Raw genomic sequence first — 27,053 nt, 5'->3', positions numbered from 1 at the left:
AGGGTAGGGTAAAGTATAGGTATGGTAAGGTATAGGGTAGAGGTGGGTTTGCCGTTTGGGTAGGGTAGGGTAGTTGGGTATGGTAAAGTAAAGTTGGGTATGGTATGGTATAAGGTAAACGTATGGTAGGGTATGGGTAGGGTATGGTTAGGACTAGGGTATGGGTTGGGTATGTATATTGGTAGGGTACGGTAGGGCCTCTTACGTCTTTTCCGATTGGCGGCGGATGGGCGTGCGATGCGGGCGGTTTCCTTTGTTGCGGCGTTTGCGGCGTTTTGCGGTTGGCGGCGGGCAGGCGTTCGATGCGGGCGGTTTTGCGGCGGTGTTTGCGTTTTTGCGGTGTTTGCGTTTATCGGCGGGCGGCCGTTTTTTTGCGGCGTTTTGCGGTTGGCGGCGGGCAGGCGTGCGATGCGGGCGTTTTTTTGCGGCGTTGTTTGCGTTTTTGCGGTGTTTGTTTTCGGCGGTGGGCGGGCGGGTGGTGCGGGCGGTTTTGATTTTTTGTGGCGTTTTTGCGTTTTTTTTGCGGTTTGCGGCGGGCGGGCGATTTTTTATTTGTTTTAATTTATTGCGACGTTTGCGTTGGCGTTTCGGGCGTGCGTTTTGCGCGTTTTGCGTTTGGGGTCGGGCGGGCGCTTTTTGTTTCCTTTTTACGGTGTTTGCGTTCGGGCGAGTGGACGCCTTTTTTGCGGTGTTTGCGTTTGGTGGCGGGCGGGCGATTTTTAGGCGTTTTCGGTTGGCGGTTAGCGTGCGTGCGATGCGAACGGTTTTATTTTTGCGGCGTTTTTGCGTTTTTTTTTTGCGTCGGGCGGGCGATTCCTTATTTTTTTTACGACGTTTGCGTCGGCATTTCGGGCGTGCCTTTGGCGCATTTTGCGGTGTTTGCGTTTTGCGGCGGACGGGCGGCGTTTCACAATTCAAAGTCCCAACATTCGGATCTCCATTGCTCCTCGAAAAGCCATACACACCTACTATACAGTTTAATGAAGAAACTACCAAACTCTACTTATTAAACCTAGAAGTTTTGACAACCAAACTGATAATCCCCTTAATATATCTCGAACCTATACAGTTATCGCGTAAACCTGTATTCTAGTCGGATATATTATAAAAGAGAAGTTGTCGGTCTGTAACAGACGAAAAGTGTCATCGACATCTGGGTGTCTTGCGCCGGAACGGCGCCATGTAGGGGCGTGAAATTTGGCAGGCACCAAGCGTGGTCAAATCGAACGATCGTATCAAAATCTGGGTGCGATCCGACCAGGGGTGCGTCTCTGACAGGGTCGCGAGCACGAGGCACGCTCGCCATTGGTTTAGCACGGGGCGCGAAAAATGGCGATATTGGCCGAAATCGGTCCGACGCGTGTCCCTTTCCGGGCTTCGGATATATTATAAAAGAGAAGTTGTCGGTCTGTAACAGACGAAAAGTGTCATCGACATCTGGGTGTCTTGCGCCGGAACGGCGCCATGTAGGGGCGTGAAATTTGGCAGGCACCAAGCGTGGTCAAATCGAACGATCGTATCAAAATCTGGGTGCGATCCGACCAGGGGTGCGTCTCTGACAGGGTCGCGAGCACGAGGCACGCTCGCCATTGGTTTAGCACGGGGCGCGAAAAATGGCGATATTGGCCGAAATCGGTCCGACGCGTGTCCCTTTCCGGGCTTATATCTTGACGACCGGTTGTCACAGCGACACGCGGTTGCCACCGATCGATAGAGGAGAGATAAAGCTAGCGTATTGATGTGGTTTTATAACGTTGGGCGCGTCACGTGCACATCAGGACCCATTGTTGTGAAAAAATGGCCGATTTCGTGCCTCGTGGAGGAAAAATCGGTGCCGTTTGAAAACGGTTTGGCCGAATGAAATCGGTGTGGTACCATTTTTTAGGTAAATATATGAGAAAATGGATGATGGTAAACAAAAAGTGATTATGTCTACCATTTCCTTAATAATGTAAAATTCATTTGAAAGTTTGATGCGCGCCGAGTGCGCTGTCCTTTACAACATCATAACGTATCGAAAACGTTGAAAATTGACCATGAAACACACATATTCGGATAGCGCATTCTTTTCTGATCAATATCCACCCAAAACATTATCAAAAAGTCAATAAACTTCCGTGAAAATGACTCAGGCATACCACCGTGTTTCGTTAACGTTAGACATATTTTCCGATGAAATCCGATCGATGGCTTATAGCCGGCATGTCGGGCATGTCATTAAACTTTTGCCAATCAGTCAGCACGGCATAGGCTACAAGGCACCGCCCGCTTAGGGATATTGCAAACCCTTGAAAATTGTACTTACATATAACTCAGTCGTTTCTGGGCCGATTGCGCTGAAACTTGGACTTTCGGCAGGCAGGGCACTCACCAAGCGATGTAGGGTCATGTGTCACAGGTGGGGTGGACTCATGCACGTGCGCACGTGAGGGGGTCTGCTTCTACATCTGATGAATCCCTGGGTCGATTTCAATCAAATTTTGTACACTGTTAGGGACAATTTAGACAGGTGGCTTACATAAGTCATCTGGAGTCTCAGTAAGCGCGTGCGCACGTGCAGGGGCCCATTTATATATCTCAAGAACCGGTAGGACGACAGCACTCAAATGTTGTGAAACTCTTTGGTCAAGTATGAGTAGGGCATGAGTATGCCGGGTATAGGTAGGGTACGGTCTGGGAAGGGTAGGGTATGGGTAGGGTAGGGTAGGGTAGGGTAGGGTAGGGTAGGGTAGGGTAGGGTAGGGTATTGTATGGGTAGGGTATTGTATAGGATAGAGGTAGTTTTGGGTATGGGTAGGATAGGGTAGAGGTAGGTTTGCCGTTTGGGTAGGGTAGGGTAAAGTTGGGTATGATAGGGTAAAGTTCGGTATGGTAGGGTATAAGGTAATCGTAGGGTAGGGTATGGGTAGGGTATGGGTAGGACTAGGGTATGGGTAGGGTATGTATATTGGTAGGGTAGGGTAGGGCCTTTTGCGGCTTTTCCTATTGGCGGCGGTTAGGCGTACGATGTGGGCGGTTTCCTTTGTTGCGGCGTTTGCGGCGTTTTGCGGTTGGCGGCGGGGAGGCGTGCGATTCGGGCGGGCGGTTTTTTGCGGCGGCGTTTGCGCTTTTGCGGTGTTTGCGTTTATCGGCACGCGGTCGTTTTTTGCGGCGTTTTGCGGTTGGCGGCGGGCAGGCGTGCGATGCGGGCGGTTTTTTGCGGCGGTGTTTGTTTGGTGGCGGTCGGGCGGGCGATGCGGGCGGTTTTGATTTGTTTTCGGCGTTTTTGCGTTTTTTTTTGCGGTTGACGGCGGGCGGGCGATTTTTTATTTGTTTTTATTTATTGCGACGTTTGCGTTGGCGCTTCGGGCGTGCGTTTTGCGTTTGGGGCGGGCGGGCGCTTTTTTGGTTCCTTTTTTCGGTGTTTGCGTTTGAAGCGAGCGGGCGCTTTTTTGCGGTGTTTGCGTTTGGTGGCGGGCGGGCGATTTTTAGGCGTTTTCGGTTGGCGGTTAGCGTGCGTTCGATGCGAACGGTTTTATTTTTGCGGCGTTTTTGCGTTTTTTTTTGCGTCGGGCGGGCGATTCTTTATTTTTTGCGACGTTTGCGTCGGCATTTCGGGCGTGCCTTTGGCGCATTTTGCGGTGTTTGCGTTTTGCGGCGGACGGGCGGCGTTTCACAATTCAAAGTCCCAACATTAGGATCTCCATTGCTCCTCGAAAAGCCATACACACCTACTATACAGTTTAATGAAGAAACTACCAAACTCTACTTATTAAACCTAGAAGTTTTGACAACCAAACTGATAATCCCCTTAATATATCTCGAACCTATACAGTTATCGCGTAAACCTGTATTCTAGTCTATATTATGATTTATAAGTCGTCCGTCCAATCTCCATCCGTGTGTCATGACTTATGTGTCTTATTGCGCCTGAAAGGCGCCGCGTATCGACGTGAAATTTGGCATGTCGAATCTGTGGGCGTGGGCGGCCTTTGTATTAAAATTTGGGCGTGATCGGACCAGGGGTGCGCCGTCAGCACGCGCTCGCGTGCGCCATAGGGTTAACACGGGAAACGGTCAAATCGACGATCGGGCGAAAACCGGCCTGCGGCGCCCACTTCCCGGGCCCAAAACTCGGCGACAGATTGCCGTAGCGAGGTCGGGTTGCCACCACTGGATAGAGGAGAGATGGAACTAGGGTATTGATATGGTTTCATAGTATAGCACGCGCCACGTGCAAGACAGCACCCCCGGTTGTGAAAAAATGACCGATTTCGTGCATTGTGACGGGAAAATCGATGCCGCTGGAAAACGGCTTGACGGAATGAAATTGGTGTGGTGCCATTTTACAGACAAATGGATGTGTAATCAGGGAATAGCAAACAAAAAGTGATGATCCGTACCATTTCCTTAATAATGAAAAATTAATTTGAAAATTTATTTCGCGCGGAGCGCTATTTCCTTTACAACATCAAAACGTATTGAAAACGATGATCAATCGTTATGAAACCTACATATTCGGAAAGAGCATTCTTTTCTGACCAATATCCACCCAAAATATTATCGAAAAGTCAATAAACTTTTGTGAAAATGACTCAAGCATGCGACCGTGTTTTGATAACGTTACGCGTATTTTCCGACGAAATCGGATCGGCGGCTTTGGCAGGCAGGCCCAGGCAGGCCATTGAACCTTTGACAACAAACGGTAGCGGAAGGCACCTCTCGCCAGGGGAATTCGCCAGTAAATAAAATAAATTTATTCTTGCAATAACTCAGCCGCTACCGGGCCGATTGTGCTGAATTTTGGGACTGTCAACGGGCACATATCGAACGACACATTACCATATGTAGGGTGCTAAATGCTAATGCACGTGCACACCTGGAAAGGAGCAGTTTCCTATCTCAAGAACGGCTGGGCCAATTTCTCTCAAACTTGGTACACACTACAGAAACCGTAAAATCAATTAAATACCATACAGTTATCGCGCAAACATGGCCATCTAGTCTATATTATGATTTATAAGTCGTCCGTCCAATCTCCATCCATCCATCCATCCGTGTGTCAGGACTTATGTGTCTTATTGCGCCGAAACGGCGCCGCGTAGCGACGTGAAATTTGGCATGCCGAATTTGTGGGCGTGGGCGGCCATTGTATTAAAATTTGGGCGTGATCGGACCAGGGGTGCGCCGTCAGCGCGTGAATCTCTCCCGCATGACGGGCCGCGGCTGGCGCCGAGCGGAGAGCACGTGCTCTTGGCTCATTTTCTTCGCTGCCAAAACTGAACGAAAAGCAGCAGAGCCGGCAGGTCATTGAACTTTGACAACGAACACCGGCGCAGGGCACCGCTCGGCAAGGGGATTCGCCAGTAAATAAAGTAAATTTATTCTTGCAACAACTCAGCCACTACTGGGCCGATTGTGCTGAAAATTGAACTGTGGGTGGGCAGGGCACTCACCAGGCGATGCATGGTCATGTGATACAGGTGCGGTGGACCGACTGAACGTGCGCACGTGAGGGGTCGGTCCTATATCTAAGGAACGGCTGGGCCATTGCGCTCAAATTTGGTACACAGCTTCAATCGAGTATGAGTAGGGTAGGGTAGAGTATGTGGAGGGTATGAGCAGTGTATGGGCAGAGTAGGGTATGGGCAGGGTAGGGTATGGGCAGGGTGGGGTATGGGCAGGGTAGGGTATGGGTAGGGACCCAAATAATACAAATAAACGATTTTTAACCCAGCATAATGCATCCGTAAAACCAATTTAATCAAAACGTACAGTTATAGCGCAAAACATGCCGTCTAGTCTATATTATGATTTATAAGTCGTCCGTCCAATCTCCATCCATCCGTGTGTCATGTCTTATGTGTCTTATTGCGCCTGAAAGGCGCCGCGTATCGGCGTGAAATTTGGCATGCCGAATCTGTGGGCGTGGGCGGCCTTTGTATTAAAATTTGGGCGTGATCGGGCCAGGGGTGCGCCGTCGGCACGTGCAAAAGGGTGCTCCCGTAGGCTTAACACGTGGCCGGCGAAAACCGCCAACGGGCGAAAATCGGGCCTGCAGCGCTCCTTTCCCGAGCTTATATCTCGGTAACCGTAAGTCGCAGCGACATGCGGTTTTCACTGATGGATACAGAAGAGATGGGCCCATCGTATGCAACAAGTTTTTTTCTTAGGTATGTACCACGTGCAAAGAAATAGCCTCTAATCTCGAGAAAACCGGCATTTTTTACACATTTCAGGAAAAACGTTGGCATTTGAAAACGATGCATTGGAATGACACGGGATGCATTTCACGGACTACAAGAGGATCTGAACTGTTCAGAAAACATATATTTTTGCCCATTCACTCGCACATTTTTATCATTAAACGCTTACAAATTGCGAGTTTTACGTGAAACAGGCGCGCTCACCTTTACAACATCATAATATATTGATAACGTAGACTTATGGCTATAAGTCCTTAATATATTGAAAAAGCACTCTTTTCTGATCAATATCCACCCAAAATATTTTCAAAAAGTTATCAATGGCTCTAAGAAACAGAGCAATGATTGTACCGTTTTCGACGCATTTTTACCGGTTGAGCGGCGGCCGCAGTGCTGCCGCTATGGTACGATTGTACCAGATCTGGTACATTTTAACATTTTCTGGTACGCTGGTACATTGAGGCCCAAATCTGGTACATTTCACGGTTTCGCGCAGGCGCTTCTTTTTTACGTTAAATTGATCTATTTCTGCCTCCAAACATCAATCGGAAATCGGAATCAACACTAAAACAAATATGCTGTAACAGGAAGACCACTTAATTAAGCATTGAGTTAAATCTGATTTCGGCTCCAACTGTATGGGTAGGGTATGGTAGGGTAGGGTAGGGTAGGGTAGGGGTAGGGGTAGGGCTAGGGTATAGGTAGGGTAGGGTAGGGTAGGGCTTTTTGCAGCGTTTCCGGCGGCATTTGCGGCGTTTCCGATTGGCGGCGGTTGGGCGTGCGATGCGGGCGGTTTTCTTCTTTTGCGGCGTTTGCGGTGCTGTTTGTGGTTTGCAGCACTGTTTTTTTTTCTTATTGCGACGTTTGCGTTGGTGTTTTGAGCGTGCATTTTGTGCGTTTTTGCGTGTTAGCGTTTGGCGGCGGGCGGCCGTTTTGCGCCATAACGTTATCATAGGGTATGATTAGGGTAGGGTATGAGTAGGGGTATGAGTAGGGGTAGGGTATGAGTAGGGGTAGGGTATGAGTAGGGTATGAGTAGGGGTAGGGTTTGAGTAGGGGTAGGGTATGAGTAGGGGTAGGGTATGAGTAGGGTAGAGTGTGTATGGTAGGGTAGAGTGCATAAGGGCCTAACATTGAAATTGCCAACTGAAATTGTTTACCACTATTGTTGCGTGTCCCGTTGCTATGCGACAAATCAAGGTCGTGGCTAAAAAGGGTTTGAGTAGGGGTTTGAGTAGGGGTAGGGTATGAGTAGGGGTAGGGTATGAGTAGGGTAGAGTGTGTATGGTAGGGTAGAGTGCATAAGGGCCTAACATTGAAATTATGGGGTAGGGTATGAGTAGGGGTAGGGTATGAGTAGGGTATGAGTAGGGGTAGGGTTTGAGTAGGGGTAATTATTGAAATTACCCTACCATACACACTCTACCCTACTCATACCCTACCCCTACTCATACCCTACCCCTACTCAAACCCTAAAATTGCCATCGAAACGTACAGTTATCGCGTTCATCCATCCATCCATCCTGGGTAGGGTAGGGTATTGTAGTGTATGTTAAGTTTGAGTGCATAAGGGCCCAACATCCGAAAGACTCAAACAACCCGGTAATCAGCACCAGCATACCATACAGTTCAATTAAAACCAAATGTCAAACTTCACATAGCTCATACAAATAAAAATATAACCTCATACACCCAAACTAATGCCCCCATTAACAATATCTATCGAATCTATACAGTTATCGCGCAAACATGGCCATCTAGTAATATTATTATTATTATTATTATTTCATTTATTTTCACCAACCACAGAAACGTGGGCGTTACGGTGAAAATAGGCACGAGGTAGGTACATACATACAGTTCACCAGGTACACAACACTTTACATGATCCACGTATGAACATACCTATTACCTATGCATGTTACCTACAGGCTGCATGCACGTTACATGAACAGACTCAAACTGCCACCATATCAATATCCTCCTGATACAAAGAAGTAGTCCTCAAACGTATAGTGCAGTGACTGGCGAGTGACATCAAATGAAACACTGGCAATTGCACACGTTAAAACGATACATTGTATAAGTACGAGCATATGACCGATAATCATGGCTTGTCAATGTCTGCCTTAGTTAGAATGTATTTTATTACTTCATTCTTTGAGGCGTTCCTCACTTGAGGGGGCAAGCTGTTCCAAAGCTTAGAGCCTTGGTAAGAAAGAGAATTTTTCATGAATTCCGTTCTTGGGGCAAAAAGATCAAGGTTCTCTGATTGTCTTGTGTTACGTTCAGATTGTCGTGTCATAAAAAGCGTCGAAACGAGAGGCGTTGTACTTTCAGGAAAAAGCAGACATTGGCGGACAATATTAAGAGCAGCAATTTTATATTCCGTGACAAGATCAACACGCCATGCCACACTTTTGCCTTCGCGACCCGCGATTCGCCTGGCAAATTTAACAATCTTAGCTATTCTTTTTGCTTGAGTCATACTGCAATTTCCCCACACTGAAACACAGAAACGCATATGCGGCAAAACTAACGAGTTTATCAGTAGGACAATAGTTTTTAAAGGCATCATGTGGCGCAGCTGACTCAAACGGATTAGCATGCCGATACATTTACCCGTAATTGTGTCAATGTGGTTGCTCCATGTGAGACAGCTGTCAAGTGTCACACCCAAACTGATCACGGACCGTTTGATAGGCACGACGGTATCAAATATTTGTATGCTCTTCAGGTCGATCCGTTTCAAGATAACCTTGGAGCCAAAAACAATAACCTGTGATTTAGCAACATTCAGTGATAGGTGATTTTGTGAGAACCAAGTCCTTAACTTTTTAAGCAAAACCTGAAGACGATCGACCATATCAACCAGGTCGTGAGGTGATCCAGACACTAGCACCTGGGTGTCATCAGCATATTGAATCATGATAGTTAATAAACACTCGCACTTCACAGACGCTCGCACCCCCGACCGAACGCGGCACGGCACAGCGCAACTGGCGCCGGGAAGCCGGGAACGCATTATGTGAAGGATTCACAGGTGCGCAACTTTATTGCGAACAATAAAAACCTACTGCAAACGATTAAAAAAAAAGTTTTAGGGCAATCGGAAATACAAATGTATCGACTTATAGAAATAAAATTGTCATTCACCTTCCAAATAACCCAACAATTTATTTGCCGTAAAAAGTGTCTGGAAATGGAAAGTTGCTAACATGATTCAGCAAGTAGGGAAACGCAGCAGCTACCTGGCGAATAATCTCAGGCTGGTTTAGTGACGAGTGCATTGCTACGGCTTGTTCCTCACCCTTCACAGATTACTATGACAAAACTACCCCTAGTATTTTGATCATCCTGAGGCTGGCTTTCACCTAATAATTTGATGAGGGTCTTCCTCGTTTCGGATTGAGGCGAAAACAAACGTCAAACAACCTTGATAGTTAATTCAGCACTTTAAAACAAAGGTACACCTAGGGTATCATTACAATACCGGATCATAACGATCTGGATAGTTCTGAGCCTGTAAGCTAACTAAGCGGTAACTGGTCAAGTGGTAGGTACCGGAAGCATTGACAACCTGGTGACTGTTTCGAGACCCTTGTTTTGACACATAGCTCGTCAATATTTTTTACAGTGTAGGTCTACTACATTTTAGGTATTGCAGGACCGAGGACGCATAGCTTCTGCTTCTAATACACATCTCAAACGCCAAATATTTTACACTCACTGGCTCTTTATGTAAGGTTAGCTTCACACGACAGTGATCGGTGTCCGTTTCTGAGCGTTCTTTGTTCGTCTTATGTTCCTTCAATCGTTATTCTGTGTGTCTGCTAGGAGTTGGCCTGGTACCCTGACACCTATTCATGCGTTGCTAGGCACCTGACCTCACTGCTATCAACAGCGTAAAGGCGACCCATGCAGGCCCTGCATGATCGCTCATGCGTCCCTGGGTGCTTCAGACCACCTGGTGCCTATGCCCTAATATCGAACAGCCCCCATGTTGTATAACTATCACGAGCTTGGCTCATGGTCACTACTCACTAGCACCTTTTCAAGGAACTTCTTTCACCAATGGTGCACAAAGAGTATTGAAATTGGACGACCATTGCCGGTGATTTATTGGTGCCGACCATTGGTGTTGGTTCATGGCTGTAGTGACAAGATTTATGAAGTTGCAGTCACAATTATAGCAGTGATGAATAGTGGTGGACATGCAAAGACACAAATACTTATGGTGGCAACAAACATTAGCAGATGTTAGCAGGGGACAATACAACAATAGCGGGGGACATTTAGGAATCTGCCCCTCCCACAACGTCCGAAACTGATGTCAAAAGTTCGCTGTTTCCTCGGATGAAAAAAAACAAACACCCCATATTGTGCCGCTTTAACCTCCTTTCTACCTACCCCAACAAGGACCACAAACATCAAATACCATACATTTCTAGCTTAACTCTCCCTCAGTTATTCCATATTGTAACGTTCGAACTTTCTCTCCTTCCCGCCAACCCAGTTATGCCGTTCCAACTTATATCCTCTCACATCCCCATCCACTCAACATCATACCATTCTACCTTTTCCAAACCTTTTCTAAGCTGCACTTTCTCTTTTCCAGCCACGCCATACGGCAGCGTGCCGCTGCTGGAGGTGAACGGAAAGCCGCTGTGTCAGACCCTGGCCATCGCCCGCTACGCCGGAACCATCGGGGGACTGGTGTCGACCGATCCCTTCAAGAACGCCCTGGGTGACGAGGCAGCCGATACCATGGCGGAGCTCTGCTCGACCTTCTTCAGCACAATGTGAGTGGGGTGGGGTGGGGGGTGGGTGGGGGGATGAAATGGAATGGGATGGGATGGGACGAAATGGGAGAGGATTGAACTGCTTCTACATATAGCGATTTGTTCTGCGTCCCCTTAAGGATGGAGGGGACGAGATGCAATATAATCATTCAGCTTATTTGAGCTAGCTAACGCCAGACAATTTGAGGAAATGAAGTTTAATGTCTGTGGAAAGGCTAGAATATATTTCTACCAATTTCAAACGTAGACCCCCAAACGACACGATAACATTCACGTTGCTAGGTCAAGTTTAGGATAAACTTAACGATGCTAAGGGAATGCTAATGCTTCACTCACCAGGTTCGAGAAGGATGCTGAAAAGAAGGCTGCGGACGAGAAGAAGCTCTTTGAGGAGACGATGCCCAAGATCTTCGGCCTCTGGGAGTCGCGTATGTCGACCAAGTTCTTCACCGATGATAAGGTACGCATTCAACACCAACAACGATATATCTAAAAAGCGCTATGAACCTATGACTGTGTCCAAGAAGTCAGCTGTCAGCTAGATTTATTCACTTTATTTTGTGTTTAATTAAATATTGAATAACGCCCAGCTTGGAAGAATCCTTCATTTCTTTTTGCATACAAAAGCTTCTATAGCACTTATCTGTGCTATGTGACCCCTCAATGAATTTGGAAAATGTAGGTGGTAAGGAGTAAACCGTGTGTGTGAGAAGTAGGTTGTTAGATGTAGTTGAGAGGAGTTGTAAGTTGATAGAGAGTCCGGCTTTCCCCTTGGCTGATAACGAATGCCCGAGTAAAGTCCCTCGTTGTGAAAAAGACGCTCGGTTGTGACATAGACGGTCGGTTGTATGGCCCGAAGCATTACTTACCTCTTAACGATCACCAAGAACATTTTCTCTTTCAATCTGCTTAAACTGATTGAAAGCTAGCATTCCCACACCACGGAACAATAGCCCCACGTCCGCCCCTGACCCGCGCCGCAACCCGAATGGCCAGCCGCATTGCCCCGGGGCGGTCAGTCACGTGATCGCGCGACACGATAACCCTGCCACCTATCGGCATAGTGTGGAAACTTTGGATAGTCACGATCCACAGACTCGTCTTTCAGTTTTGTTACCTGCTTTGGCCCAAGATGAATATTTTTCTGACAACGTATCCGTCATTCTAAACTGAAACCGACGATTTTCGTAATGACGGTAATGACATTCTGCCTTAAATTACGAGCGTCGGACGGTCAAAACGGTGGCTAGTTACAACTGACAGAAACAAACGAAAAGTGCACGATTTAGCTACCATTTCGGGACTTTTTCCTGACGCCGCTGTTCCGCCCGCAGCCGATCTGGCAGGACGTCTTCCTCGGACACTGGCTCTCCCGGTTCGCCGAGATCAACCCGCAGCTGATCGCCAAGTACCCCAAGCTGACGGCCCTGAAGGACGCCGTCCTGCAAATCGATGGTGTTAAGAAATACCTGGCCAACCCGCCCACCTACTCGATTCCGCTCTAAGAAGTGAAGAGGTGAACCGATATCGCGTATCGCCTCGCGAAGCGATCGAGGCTAGCGCTTCGCGAGGCGACGGTGCTGTTAAGGAGCAGCATTGTTCTGAACTCGAGCCTCGAGGTTGATTGGTCTTTCTCTTTATCCGAATTGCACCGCATAGCTACATGGTACAGCAACATGGAGTCGAAAAACTATATGTAAGGCTCAAATCGGTTTGAACCAGCAGTCAGGCGAAGCCTCTTTCGATTTTGTGACGTCATAATAGAACACTGACGCATGAAAGAGGTGACCTCGAGCTGCGCGCGGTTTTCCGTCCAGATAACATTCTATGTCGAATAAAACGACAGAGACTTTACAATAACACCCATATGCAGCATGCGCTCTGTAATCATTGACTGCACTTCGTACTTTGTTCCACCTGTATCAATCAGGTTAGCTAGGGTGTGGGCATAGAAGCCAGAAGTCATTTTTGAAACCCTTTTTAAGTTAGCCGACTGTCTGATTTTTTTTTACCGGATGTTCGCTACCACCTTGTTGCTGGAAGTTATTCGTCAGATCTCTATGGACCACGCGTGTTATACGAAATAAAATAAAATCAAAGAAAGTGTTTGGTCGTACAATATTTTACATACGTCCGGTGGTTTTGCATGAACATTCATTTGCAGGGCTAAAAGGCTTACCCAAACAAGAATCACAAAGTAATCGTCAAAAACGCTGAAACATACTTACCACGCGTTCGATGTCTCTCGGACGGCGAAGATTCTACGCCGTCCGGCCAATCACGTTCCATAACCGCAGATGAGCCCCCGCTGACCTTGGGCGGCATTGGCCGGACGACGTAGAATTTTCGTCGTCCGAGAGACATCGAACGCGGGGTAAATTACTAACGAAAACGTGACTTCCCTTCGGACTACATCAGTTTGAATTGGGAGCCTATGATTCCATTTCGCTGACCATATTGATACAATTTACGAACGAGCCCTTCGCAAATATGTTCTCAATCTCACCTACTCCGATAAACCCCACCAGCTGCCAAAGCGAAACTCCATTGTGCGTAGAGAGTCTATCTTTATTTAGCGATGCACTTTGTGAATAAAATAGGTCGATAAAACACCCAACATCAATACCTCAAAAAGGTCCGTAAGAGTCTCAGTGGGCACCATACGACCACCCAAACCTAAATCAACCTCCTGCTCACGTCAATATTCTCCGTAACTCTCTCCACTCCTCCATCCCTCTGTCTCAGCCCGTTCCACGTCGAACGAACAGACATACACTCTCGCTCGTTTTCTCTCCCTCTCTCGAATCGACACATCTCACGCCGCGCCAGAGTTGGCGAAAACGACGCACACGCAACACACGCGGCGCAGACAACCAGACTGAGGGGCGGGGGCGGGGACGGGGGCGGGGGCGGAGCCGCCCACAGCGCGCGGGCGGCCTCACTCACTCACTACCGACTACGATAGTTAAGAACATCACCAACATTTCGGGCCCGAAGAGAACCACATCAGCGGCCAGCATGGCATCTGGCGGCGGCGGTCGGTACTACGACTGCGGTCACCCGCCGCCAGGGCGGCGCCACAGTCGCAGTCGCCACCCAGCTTTACGGACGCAGAGTATTGGGTAATGAATGGCTTATTGCCTGTATGCGGCTGGCCAGAATAGTTCAGTCAATCAGCCTCAAGCTAACTCGCGTCAGAGACCAGATATAATAAAACCCGGACAAAGTTCTCGATAAGACCACAAGCAAAGGGGTGGAGACTGTCCAAACGCGTCCTAGCATCAATACAGCCGACGCCGCTGGCTGGCGCACCCTGTACCATTGCACGCACACACAAATACAGTCCCAAGCGGGTGGGCAGAATGAGAGGGGAACCACCTAAAGACAGGACGCGCGCGCTCCCCGGCGCAAGTACGGACATTGCAGGCACAATAAAAAGCCATCAAATCCGAGCGGCGGCGGCGGCGGCGGCGGCGGCGCGCCTGCCACCTAGCGGCCGACCGTCAAAGTTCGGCGGCGGAGGGGCGCCGCGCGAGGACAGCAGCTGCGTTGGTTTTGATTTCGCCGCCGACTCCTCGACTAGATGTGGCTTTCGGCTCGGCCAATCGGCGATCAGCCGGCCGACCGGCTAGCCAATCAGCACACAGCACGGCCGGCAGCCGACCAATCAGCGGGCAGCGCGCCGGCCCAACAACCAATCAGCGAACACGGAGCCAGTCGCTCCACCAATCAACAGACACCTAACCGACGGCTGCCGGCCAATCCGCGCTCAGCCCGCCCGCGCTCCACCAATCAGCGTTCGAGCTCGCCGCGCGCCCACCAATCACAAAACACCCACACCCCGCCTAGCTCCTTCGCGGCTATTGCGCGAGAACACATAACACCTACATGGAAATCGATCACATGACCTCCCCACTCTCTCTTTCTCTCTTTCTCTGCGGGTCTGCAGCGGTCGAACGTTTCTGGGCGTCGAGCGTCGGGCGTCGGGCGGTGGCGTTTTCGGGCGTTTCTGGGCGTTGGCGGTGGCGGTGGCGGATTACTTGGAGCCGTTCTGCGAGCGGTGGAAATGAATGTGCTGCCACCTTCCGTCGTGTCGGTGCCAGACGCGAGTCTCCTCGGCCTGTTCAGTGTGAGGCACACCCTGCCTGTGGACGGTAGGTAAGATAGGGGTCAACCCTGCCTGTGGACGGTAGGTAAGATAGGGGTCAACCCTGCCTGTGGACGGCAGGTAAGATAGAGGTCAGCTAGACCTGTGGACGGTAGGTAAGATAGAGGTCAGTCCTGCCTGTGGACGGTAGGTAAGATAGGGGTCAACCCTACCTGTGGACGGTAGGAGAGATAGAAGTCAGCAAGACCTGTGGACAGTAGGTAAGATAGGGGTCAGCTAGACCTGTAGAGTGTAGAGTGTAGATGGTGGGTAAGATAGAGGTCAGTTTGGCCTGTGGACGGTAGGTAAGATGGAGGTCAGCTAGGCCTGTGGACGGTACGTAAGATAGAGGTCAGCTAGACTTGTGGACGGTAGGCAAGATAGAGGTCAACCCTGCCTGTGGACGGTAGGTAAGATAGGGGTCAGCTAGACCTGTAGCGACCCACCACCTGTGGACCGTAGGTAAGATAGAGGTCAGTTTGGCCTGTGGACCGTAGGTAAGATAGGGAGTCAGCTTGACCTGTGAACGGTAAGAAAGGTAGTAGTCAGTCCTGCCTGTGGACGGTAGGCAAGATAGAGGTCAGCAAGACCTGTGGACGGTAGGTAAGATAGGGGTCAGCCCTGCCTGTGGACGGTAGGTAAGATAGGGGTCAGCTAGACCTGTGGACGGTAGGCAAGATAGAGGTCAATTTGGCCTGTGGACAGTAGGTAAGATAGGGGTCAGCCCTGCCTGTGGACGGTAGGTAAGATAGAGGTCAGTTTGGCCTGTGGTCGGTGGGTAAGACAGAGGTCAGGTAGGCGCTCAGAAGGTGATGAAGTTTGACACTGGTTGGGGGGGGGGGAGAAAGATAGAAAAGTTAACACATAATCTGCAGAGGAAAGATACGAGTCAGAGAAGGCATCAGAACGAAAGTAAGGAAAGGATAGGAGTCAGTGAAAAAAGGAAAGACAACAGTCCGTTGAGCAGAAGACAAAATATGATGTCTCTTCAAGGCAACATGACAACGTAAGACAATATGGAATTGGAGAAGAGGTTAATGAAAGAGACGTCAACCACGTATGTTTTCGATAAAACAAATATGACAACTCAAGTGTAACTAGAATTAATCAAACTATTTGATTGTTTCAGTGTGGAACTATATTTTACTCCAGAGTGCAGACATTTGAGAAAAGGCAAGATCAATCAAGCCACTTTACATCAAATCAACTCAAACCACCCCAAAGGATCGTCCCACACCACCGCCTGCCATACTAACCCACCACTCACCATACCCCACCATACACCATACCCCTGTTCCCATGTCATACCTGTCAACGTCATGGCAAGTAAGCGAGCCACAGCCACCTCTCGCCCTACCTCAACCCTGTCCCTTATCCCCACCTGTCAATGTACGCCCCCCACCAGCACCCCGTTTCCCCATGCCTTACCTGTCAATATACTGAGATTGGAGCGAGCCGCAGCCCCTACCCCCACCCCATCCCGTCTCCCCCTTCCTTACCTGTCAATGTACTGCGTGAGCCGCACCCCTACCCCCACCCCATCCCGTCTCCCCCTTCCTTACATGTCAATATACTGCGAGAGCCGCACCCCTACCTCCACCCCACCCCCGTCTCCCCTTCCTTACCTGTCAATATAACCCCCCCCCCCCCCCCCCACCCCACCTCACTCCGACCCCTTCCTTACCTGTCAATATACTGCGAGAGCCGTACGTAGGCAATGCAGGCCGCCTCGTCCCCCAGCAGGTGAACGTTAGGGTTCAGGATAGTGGTGTTGATTGCCTTCCGGAACTTGCCCAACACTGCTGGCGGAGCGACCAGAGATGGGTCAGATAAGACGACATAATAGGCATGAAACAAAATGAAATAGTAGCGAGAGAACCAGAAATGCTCTAGATAAAACAAAATAATGGGAATGGAGATAGCAAATAACAGGAAATGTGAGAGGATAATTCCGATTAAATAAGACGAATTCATGGGGAAGACACGAAAAAATGATGGGAGAGACACCACCTGCCAGTTAAAAACAGACTTATGAAGCATGAACAAATGCTATCGACGAAAAGGTGAGAGACGAGTCAACTAGGAATGAACACTTTACGGCTACAAAATAAAAATTTCTACCCATTTAACCCGCGCCCTGCTGGGAGGGGGTGTTTGAACACCCCCCCCTTGTGGTTTTTCGCGAATATCTCAAAAACGGCGGCGCGGAGCGCCGCCGTTTTTGGTACACCTTATCGTACATCAATTCTACACATGTTGTGAAAATTTCAGACCAAGGTCATTCAAGGTCAGGTCACCAGGTCACTTGAAGTGACCTCACCTCATAAAAAGTTTCAATGTCTGTCATAGCTACACAGAGTGACCGATCGCTTTGAAACTTTCAGCGATTGCTAAGAGCAATAGCATGTACAAAATGTATATCTCAGAATTTTGATGTCGATGACCTAAGGTCAGGTCAATTTTGCGACCTCCCCATTATAAGTCAATGGGAGAAAATTGAAATGCGCCTGTTTTGGACAAAAGACATTATAAACACTCCCAAACACCGAATTACAAGTGGTTTAGACACACTGAACATGAAAATGGTGTCCGTGACCCTTGTTTATGCCCTGAGGTCATCTTAGGTCACGAATGGTATCTAACAGTTTTTCGCAAATAACTTTTGATAGAGGCATGCTAGAGCGAAGAAAACGCCTCAGATGTGTTCAGCTCGACGATACGGATCGACTGATATGCAACATGACCCTTTCCGGTAAGGTCATGACCTTGACCTGAGGTCAAATTTTCAAGTTGACCTTTCAAGGTCAACTTATAGTTCATTCGATGCGTCTTGACGAGAGGAACACAATGCCGGTAAAAGTAAGCTCGTACAAGGCTTGGGTCAAAAGTTATTGCAGAAAAACTGTTTCCGAAAAAATCGGCTATTTTTTGCAATTTTTGCCCCCTGCAGGCAAAACCGTTGACGTTAGGTCAAATCTGAGAGAATTACTCAGAAAGGGCTTTAATAGGGCTATCGAATGCGCTTTTCCGCGGCGCTGTAGCTCTATTGGTTCTCAAGTTATGCGTTGGCTTCTTGGAAATTTTCGACATTCGACCTGGAAATCGGCGAAATTTTGCCTTCAATGACCTCTGGTGACCTGACCTTTGACCTGACCAAAAAATTGACCGAAGTGATTTCGTCATTATTTTTGACGCTCTTTCGAACGCTGCCTTCCGCGTATCGCTACGTGGCCCAGGAGCCGAGTTACAAGGGGGGGTGTTCAAACACCCCCCCAGCAGGGCGTGGAAATCCAGGACCCCCAGCCGGGCGCGGGTTAATATGATAGAACAGCTAATGTATAAAACGTTTTTTGACACGGCTTTATCTTTTAATGGAAGCTTTCGTTTATATATGTTGTTAACGTTACGTTCACCTAGTTGTCTCGATGAACATTTGACCTCGTCCTCGCAAATCTTAAAAAGCCTCCTGCACCTGCCACCTACAACCGATCGCAAACCGTGTTTGTCACTTACCGTTGTCGAAGTAGAACTTGTGGAACTCCATGCCTTCCACCAGGTTACTGAGCGCCTCTGGCTCGAACGAGGTCAGGTGAGGGTCACACAGCTTCCTGGAACACCACAGGTCAACGAGAGGTCACCGAGGGGTCATCGAAGGGTCATCGAAGGGTCATGATAGGTCACCATCAATGAACGAAATGAATGAATGAATGAGTGAAATCTGAGAGAGCAGGATAGACCATATGACAGTCTTGTTATCGCGTGTAAATGATGCCCAATGAATGAATGAATGCATGCATGCATGAATGAATGAATGAATGTATGAATGAATGAAAAAAGGATACAGATAAAGTAATGAATAAATTAATGAATAAATGACTTGTGGGCGAGCTAAAATAATGCTTATTTGAGCTTTGCATGAATGAATGAATGAATTAATGAATGAACGAAAAATCATCTGAAGATAAAATGAAAGAGGGAATGAACAAGTAGAAAAGCGATGTCATGAAAGTAATGCTTCCTGCAACCTTGAAGATCCAAGAACACCACCCAAATATTTAAATAGAAACCTGGCCCAACCTGTACTCTACTTGTATTTGCCTGACTTCATTTGTATTCTGCGGAGAGCCACAAGCTTACGACAAACTCCCGATAAACCACAAACTTACGACATAAGACTTATGCCTCCTACTCCCTCTATATTCTATATGTATAGTAGTCCCAATTCTCTACTCACATGTAAACCTATTGTTTAGTTACACCAATGCCCTATATATTGAATTCATACTCTCTTACTCACGTCTAGACCCATAGTGATGATGATGATATTTATTGAACAGAAAGTACTGGAACAAAAGAGTAAATCGGAGATTGTCTACACCTTATCCCTCTACATTAAAGCTATAGTCCTCAACTCACTTGTAGACCTCATAGTGTCCCCCTTCTCCCTCAATATTGAAGTCATAGTCCTCTACTCACGTATAGGCTCTGTAGTCTACCTCCACACCCCTCTCTATATTGAAGTCATAGTCCTTTACTCACGCATAGACCTCAAGGGTCTCCCGTGGCCCCTCTAAATGGTACGCCCCGGCCCCCTACTCACGTATAGGCCTCATAGTCGCCAACTGTGATCGCCTCGACAAGTTGTTCCGTCAGTTTCACGATCTCCTGTTTCCGAGCTGCAAATACACAGTGATGACGTCACTGGTGGACAACACAAGGCGCGGGTAGTGTTAACGTTAGATCGAGATGAAAGCAACAGCGAGAAGTAAAGGAGATAATTCAAGATTAAGTGTTGATAAGCACTTCGTCATGGAAAAGAACATACAAATGCAAATGAAGTTAGCGTTAACTTGATAATTAATCGATAAAATAAACATGTCAAGAGTTAACAATCAACCACAGTAATGAACGACAAATAGCACGTACTACTCGGGGCATTAGGTACGACAAATAATCCAGCTATAATAGCACTGGAATAATGTAAACACCTCGGATATCGATGGCTGATGGCTGATGGCGTTCGATGGCTGACATTTATAAGGTTATAAACAAGTGTCCGGGATGTGATGCCCAAATGTAAGCAGTCTCTGTCAGTTATGTGCCAGGCGTGGGGCTTTGGCTGGATATGAACCACCACTCTAGACAAAATGTGTTACTATTGTCAAACGTCGGCAGTGCTTACGATTTGTGTGCAACAATTCAGCGTTTCTTTAGAGTCACGCGCAAGTTGGTATTCTTTCTGCTAACATGCAAAACAATGTCATGGCTGTGCATCTACTGCAAAATCGGCTACTGTTTGGAGGATGTTTACAAGACATCTGATGAAGGAGAAGGAAAATCGGAAGTGGATGAAGGATAGTGTGGAATATTTGTCAGAGAAGTTGAGGATCGGGATATCTAATTACATCGTCACTGTATATTTATGTTAAAAAACTAATTCAGTTGAACATGGACTTGCTAAAATTGTATCGAATTGTTAACTTTGTTTGCAACTACGGCCATATAATTCGACCTACAGCTAAACCGATCCTTTAAAACCCTGGAGCACGGTCAATCTCACTCAACGACAGAGTCCTAATGGCTTCTTTGCCGTTTGTTTCATTTGACGGTCTCAGTTATAAGCTTACCTGACGTGTTCGGTTGCTTGGCAGTCAGTTAGATCATATGATCAAAGAGAAAAACTTACATACGTATAACCCTTCCACACTTCTTATAACAACCTGACTTCGATTTATCAATTTTTCACAATAAATGATGAATAAATTCTGATGTCCAGTTTAAATCGAGTCATTGCATTCATATTGCTTGCTTCCTGATTCGCTTTCCGAACGTTTACACCCGATTTGCATATCAATGCATCCGGAGTGACCGACTCCAACAATTAACTTCTGGAAACTTTGGTTCCAACTAACCAAATGGTAAGCTTTACTAATACAAATTTCAACACCTACAAGGTCACCACAACTTGGGTTTCGGGCCTAAGCTACTGAAAATAAAATACGCACTTTCGGCCTACATCTACGCATAAGAATGTATGCACGGTCTAAAAAGTAATAAAATATGATTCAGCATAACACAATACTTCCTGTGACGAATTTGTGTGCAAATGGTTGCCAGAAACTACCGACGTGAAGTCCGTCAGCGGTCTCCTAGATAATTTTGTGCGAATACGGCTGAATCAATTTCTACATATAAACGAATGGTTTTATCTATGGTTTATGTATCTACCAAAGGGCCCTACCTACCAAAGCACCGCTTACCTAAGATAGTTGGATAAGTCCATGGAAGTAACTTCGCCAGACACAACTGCCAACCCAACCCTCCCTTGCATGAAACCGATAGGGCGACTATATTTATTACTGTTTCTGACATGACTTTTCAGCGGAGGATTGTATGTATTTCCCAGCATTTATCGATAAATATCAAGTGAAATGGAGGCTCGCTACATACATAGTCGTCACTATCTTTCAACCGTCGTAATAGCTAGGACGGCCTTGACATTTCCTGTTATCTGGCCCTGTCCATCAACATTTATAGTTCAACTACAGTCGCAGCATTGCACTAACTACTTCATTCGACATACCAGAAAATGGACTAGACTAGAAAATGACTAAGAAAATGACTAGAAAATAGACTAGAAAATGTTCTTATAGCCACCATAGCAACGTGACAAAATTACAACGTAGAGCTCTAGTTATCTTCTCTGGACGCATCTATTGGCATTGAGGACAGTATTTAAGGTAGGTGCGACGAACACTGCCGTCCATATTACATCAATCACCAGTGGCGCTGGGCTTGATAGTAGGGATAACGTGTCAATAATAATATCCAACTCTCGACATCATTTCGAATCGTATAACCAATACCTATTGATAAACCAACTGAGCAACATGATTATACAGTGTAAACGAATAGCTCGGTACCAATCGTCCAGAAAACAACTATCCTGTATGGTCACTTAAATAAATTGCTTGCTACTGGCATGGTACAGGCATTAAACCAGAAATCCAGAACTTTTTACACAATTCCACATTTACAACTATGCTGATTTACAACAGCTGTCCCCGTGCCTCGGAGCCTAGTCATTGTTCTGAGAAGCCATTTTCGGACGTCTCACCGCTGCCGTCTAATCGCGAATGATGAGGATCTCAAACTGCTTACCCTCCTCCTCAGAGTCCAGCGAGCTGCTACCGCGTGCACAGCCATCTAGCGGCGAAACACAGAAACACAACATGCGGGGTTAATAGAAAGGTGGCGCTAGCTGCGGCGGCGGCGGGCGGGACGTTCAAAATGGCAAAGCACAGCACACCACACAGTAGAGAAACTAGCACTCCGGGAGAAAAATCCCAGATTGAGAGAGAAAATTGTAAAGCAATGCATAACAACACGCAGAGTAAAGAGAAAAAGGGGAAAAGAAAGCGTGAGCGTGAGAAAAGACACGAATGCTAAATAGCGAATTGCTTATAGTTTATGTGATCACGTCAAACGACAAGCAATGAATCTGAGAGGCGAGGCTGATCACCACAGTTGCATCATTATGGTTAAGATATACTCACAGGATGATCACACATCACACTAGATTGTAATATAAACGGAACAAAACGTATCGGAAAACGATCCAGCAAACAATAGGTAAAAGTAAAGAAAAAAAAAATAATAGCTTGAGATTGGATAAACGGGGCGAAATTGGATATAAATGAGAACAAAATTGGGAAACAGTACGCGAGGGAAAACGTTTCAAATAAGACCACAACACAACTGAAACAAAACATCAATGAAATAAGCGTAAAAATCAAACAAATCATACATAAATATCCAACATCTCTGTCTGAACACCAGGCAGCATGACAAGAAAGAGCTAATGCACAAACACGAAGAAACGAGAGTCATAAGGCATGCCAGTCATCAATTCTAGTCGTGTGACGTAATAAATGACGCACGAACTGCCATATCCTGTCAGAGAAGCTGCCAAATCTGGTCCAACGGCAATAAAGCTCAGGAAACTCTCAAAAAATGATGCGAGCGTATGCTGTAGGATATTTCTAAACCGATGTCCTTCCAAAGCCGTTGCCAAGTCTTTTAATAAAGACAACGTCAAAGGAACGGACACGACAAATGAAGCAAGCCAAAAATATAAAAAAAACATTTAACACAGATAAAACAGATTTGGCAGGACTCTAATACCTGAAGGCAGGACTCCACTCTTGGTGTCATGCCTTCACGCATTCAAGAAACATCTGAGCCAAGACGAGAGGCAATAAGCCAAAACTATAGCTCAAAATACCTTTCGCCTTGGCTCTGTAGCTCAGCACAAGTCAACTTCTAGCTAGAACGCTTCACGCGAAGGCATTCAACATCGTGCTGAGGCAAACGAGACAAACTGCGGAAGGCTAGGCGAGGCAAGGCGAGGCGAAGGCAGGTCGAGGCGGAGGCGGGGGCGGGGGCGGGGTCGGGGTCGGGACGGGGCGGGGGCGGGGGTGCTCACCTTTAACAGCAGCCCGCGAAGGCGGGGGCGCAGTGGCCGAACTGATCCGAGTCACAACACTAACCACCGTTTGAGACATGGCGGAACTCTCACCGATTGCTCACTCGATCTCACCCAGTGTTACTCTCTGTGTGAACACCTCTCACTCAGTGAGATTCTCCCTTCTCTCTCCTGCTCAGAGCCCAGTGTGTGTCTCCGTCCTATCTGAGCGCCCCAGTGTGTGCGAGTGCTCTGTGTTACTGTCGCCGAGTGGGGCGGATTTCAGTCTCCGCGGAGTTCAGCCCGGCGCTGGCAGCTGTTTGGCAGGGTACGAGCTGGGCTGATATTGCCACACCGCTATCAGTCACTGTCACACCTCACCCGGCGACGATAACTCCTCAGAGTCACTCACAAACTCACAAACTGGGCAATGAGTGACGACTAACTCACAACGGGAATTTGATATCGGCACTACTGGGTATCTGAAAATGCACAATTTTGTAGCCGAAGCTTCGCTAAATGTGCAATTCAATTATTGACCTTCAACTACTAATCGAACACTTAAAACAAACCCTGGAGCTAACAGCCTTACAATAAATCAGCGGGTTCCACGAATGCTAGACTCTCCCAGTCCTTAACACTGTACAGTATCCACAAATCTACTCTTGAACTGCCCACAGTCACAACTTGCCACCATCCGCTCAACTGAGCCACCTTCTACCGTCCCCCTCCACAGTAGCACCCTTCCACCGTCCACAATCCACTGTAAACTATCCACAGCAGCACCCTTCCACCGTCCACAATCCACCGTCCACTGTCCACAGTAGCACCCTTCCACCATCCACAATCCACCGTCCACTGTCCACAGTAGCACCCTTCCACCATCCACTGTCCACAGTAGCACCCTTCCACCGTCCACTGTCCACAGTAGCGCCCGTCCACCGTCCACAGCGCTACACCGACCAGCGCCAAGATCTGACTGACGGACCAGCTGTGAGCGGTGCTCCGCCCCCGGCTGGCAGCCGGCGAGCTAAAGTAAACACTGAGACAGACCGACAGAGTGACAGACTGACAGACAGACAGACAGACTGACAGAGCGAACAGACAGACAAAAAGACAGACACACAGACAGACAGACTGGCAGACAGACTATCGAGCATCCGACCACACTAGGTAAGACCTCCTACTCCATTTTTCCGCGATTTTTTTTATCAACGAACCGAAAATATTATTTTACTAGTCCCTTGTGATGTGACGAAAATCGCAGCACGGTTACCACTTGAGTGGCGTTCCACCCTCCACAAACCCATAGCACTCTTAGCACAGTCCTTTAACAAGACTCCAGTGTGTAATAAGTCTACTCTCCATCACGAAAACACCTATTCACAGCTCGGACAGGAAACCTAAACGTCCCACACCAGTCCACAGGTGTCTCACGTCCCAACAATCTCACGACACTGAGCGACTAGGACCAGTCCTAAACCTCCCTCTCCCCCCTCCCCCCCCCCCGACGCTGCTAGGCGTCATCGAAGACAGGCGACAGATAGTACGGGGTCAAGGTCAGACCCCCGAGGGAGGGGGGGGGGGTGCTATCAGAGGCCCTCCAGACCTGAGCTCTGGTAAGCAGACGTCAAGATATCCAATCTGTCACCAAGTTGTGTGCTAGATGTCTGTCGACGACGCGTTCACGGAGCGGTCTAGGTTGGATTTTTCTTCACTTCAATGCACCCTTTCTAATACTTATTATTGTTTTACTATTTAGGCTTTGCAATAACAGTCGCTTATCGGTTATTATATGCACCACACATGCCTGTTAAGTTTTAAATTCCAGCAAAGATACGGCTTAAGGCGTAAAATAAAATGCACCTACCTAGATCATGATCAAACGAGAAGGAAAACTGGCTGTATCAAGTGCTTCTTATTACTCTAGAGTGGGATTATCAAGCAGTCATCGACGGTTTATGACGGCCCACACCATGATTCTGTCCTCTACACCCAGTCTCCCGTCCCTCTATCTCTTATCTCCACTGTCGTCTCCCGTCTCTCCGTCTCAATTTGTCGTCTCCCTCCAAATCTCTCATGGTCGACCTGGTTGACGTCACTGTTTCCGTGGCTATTTCTAGTGTCGACTGCTGCTGAGGCGGGCTGCGTCAGCCAATGGTGACAGGGAGGGGTCGGGTTGGCAGCCACACTGACTGAGGGGGGGGGGGCTACACCCCATGGGCCGGATGACCCCCTCCTGCCCCCTCCCCCCGTCACGACAGGCCAATGTCAGTCATAGGCAGTCAAACCAGATCAAAAGGTGAGCGTCAGCAATGACTGCTGTCAAATTCAGAGCGCGTCGCGGCAGTTTTCGTGCTCTAAAAAATAAAGAAATTGTGTTTGGTTTGGGCTCGAGTCCAGGGTCATAAATAGTTAAATTAATTTGACTTTGAAAAGTTTTGTGGTCACGAATCGCGACTTTGTCGACAGTCTTGGCTCGCCTTATGTTTCACGTCACTCAAATACAGGGTTCGTTTATGTCAGGAGCTGTGCACCATGAAAGATACACGAAGTGCAAAGCACAAACATTAAACGACCAGGTTCTTAAATTAAACGCGGCAGCAACAAGAAAACTGTAATCATGGCTCGTTTTCGGTCAACCACACGGTCCAATGGAGTGAATGTTGGTAGTTTTGACTGGGTGCGTATTATTTAGGTCAGGGTTCATAATGTCCAGGGCACAATGTGTCCAGTGCTCGAATTGGCCAGTGCCTTGAATTGGCCAGTGTTCACATTGTCCAGGGATTACATGGTCCAAAAGTGGCCAACTGGCTGCAGATAGGGTAAATTCAAAGAGGCCAGGGTTCATAATGTCCAGGGCACGATGCGTCCAGTGTTCAAAATGGCCAGGGTTCATAATGTCCAGGGCACGATGTGTCCAGTGTTCGAAATGGCCAGGGTTCATAATGTCCAGGGCACGATGTGTCCAGTGTTCAAAATGGCCAGTGCCTTGAATGGGCCAGAGTTTATAGTGTCCAGGGATTACATAGTCAACCCAACCAAACCTAACCTAACCTAACCTAACCTAACCTAACCTAACCTAACCTAACCTAACCTAACCTAACCTAACCTAACCTAACCTAACCTAACCTAACCTAAGGTAATGATGTTTGCCTACCAGGGATAAGGAAATAGTTTCTCGCATGAATAGATTGCAAGCAATAGTAAATCAAATATTTTTAGGTTAAGTGGTTATGCATCAGGCTTCAGGCCTTCGGCCTGAAGCCAGATACACCTAAAAATATTTGATTTACTATTGCCTGTAATCTCTCCTAAGGCATTGCCTTCGGCACTGCACTGCTTTGCATTGAGCTGATTCCGTGTTTTTTACATAATGACGTCACTTTCAGTGACTATGTAATCCCTGGACATTATGAACTCTGGCCCATTCAAGGCACTGGCCATTTTGAACA

General features: G+C 47.6%; 2 protein-coding genes and 1 long non-coding RNA gene across 3 annotated transcripts in view; 1 reads left to right on the top strand and 2 right to left on the bottom strand.

Moving 5' to 3' along the window:
- The window catches only part of LOC122375098, a 35,460-nt gene extending 23,271 nt beyond the window's left edge, over positions 1-12,189 (bottom strand). The window contains exon 1 of the long non-coding RNA XR_006255341.1: positions 11,857-12,189. This is a non-coding gene — a long non-coding RNA (uncharacterized LOC122375098). The remainder of the gene's footprint in view (positions 1-11,856) is intronic.
- The window catches only part of LOC122375097 (hematopoietic prostaglandin D synthase-like), a 28,700-nt gene extending 15,618 nt beyond the window's left edge, over positions 1-13,082 (top strand). The window contains exons 3-5 of the mRNA XM_043354281.1: positions 10,804-10,987; positions 11,327-11,447; positions 12,322-13,082. Coding sequence (XP_043210216.1) covers positions 10,804-10,987; positions 11,327-11,447; positions 12,322-12,492 — 476 coding nt within the window. The 3' untranslated portion in view covers positions 12,493-13,082. The remainder of the gene's footprint in view (positions 1-10,803; positions 10,988-11,326; positions 11,448-12,321) is intronic.
- Positions 13,083-13,534: 452 nt separating this feature from the next.
- LOC122375096 (calcium/calmodulin-dependent protein kinase type II alpha chain-like) overlaps positions 13,535-27,053 on the bottom strand; it is a 53,175-nt gene continuing 39,656 nt past the window's right edge. The window contains exons 8-12 of the mRNA XM_043354280.1: positions 22,296-22,340; positions 19,735-19,810; positions 18,648-18,742; positions 16,819-16,933; positions 13,535-15,132 (exon numbers count right to left, since the gene is read on the bottom strand). Of these exons, the coding sequence (XP_043210215.1) occupies positions 15,024-15,132; positions 16,819-16,933; positions 18,648-18,742; positions 19,735-19,810; positions 22,296-22,340 (440 nt within the window). The 3' untranslated portion in view covers positions 13,535-15,023. The remainder of the gene's footprint in view (positions 15,133-16,818; positions 16,934-18,647; positions 18,743-19,734; positions 19,811-22,295; positions 22,341-27,053) is intronic.

This window comes from Amphibalanus amphitrite, unplaced genomic scaffold, assembly GCF_019059575.1.
Source record: "Amphibalanus amphitrite isolate SeventyFive unplaced genomic scaffold, NRLGWU_Aamphi_draft 001774F_arrow, whole genome shotgun sequence".
Classification (NCBI taxonomy): Eukaryota; Metazoa; Arthropoda; class Thecostraca; order Balanomorpha; family Balanidae; genus Amphibalanus; species Amphibalanus amphitrite.
This window is presented reverse-complemented; position numbering and strand designations above follow the sequence as displayed.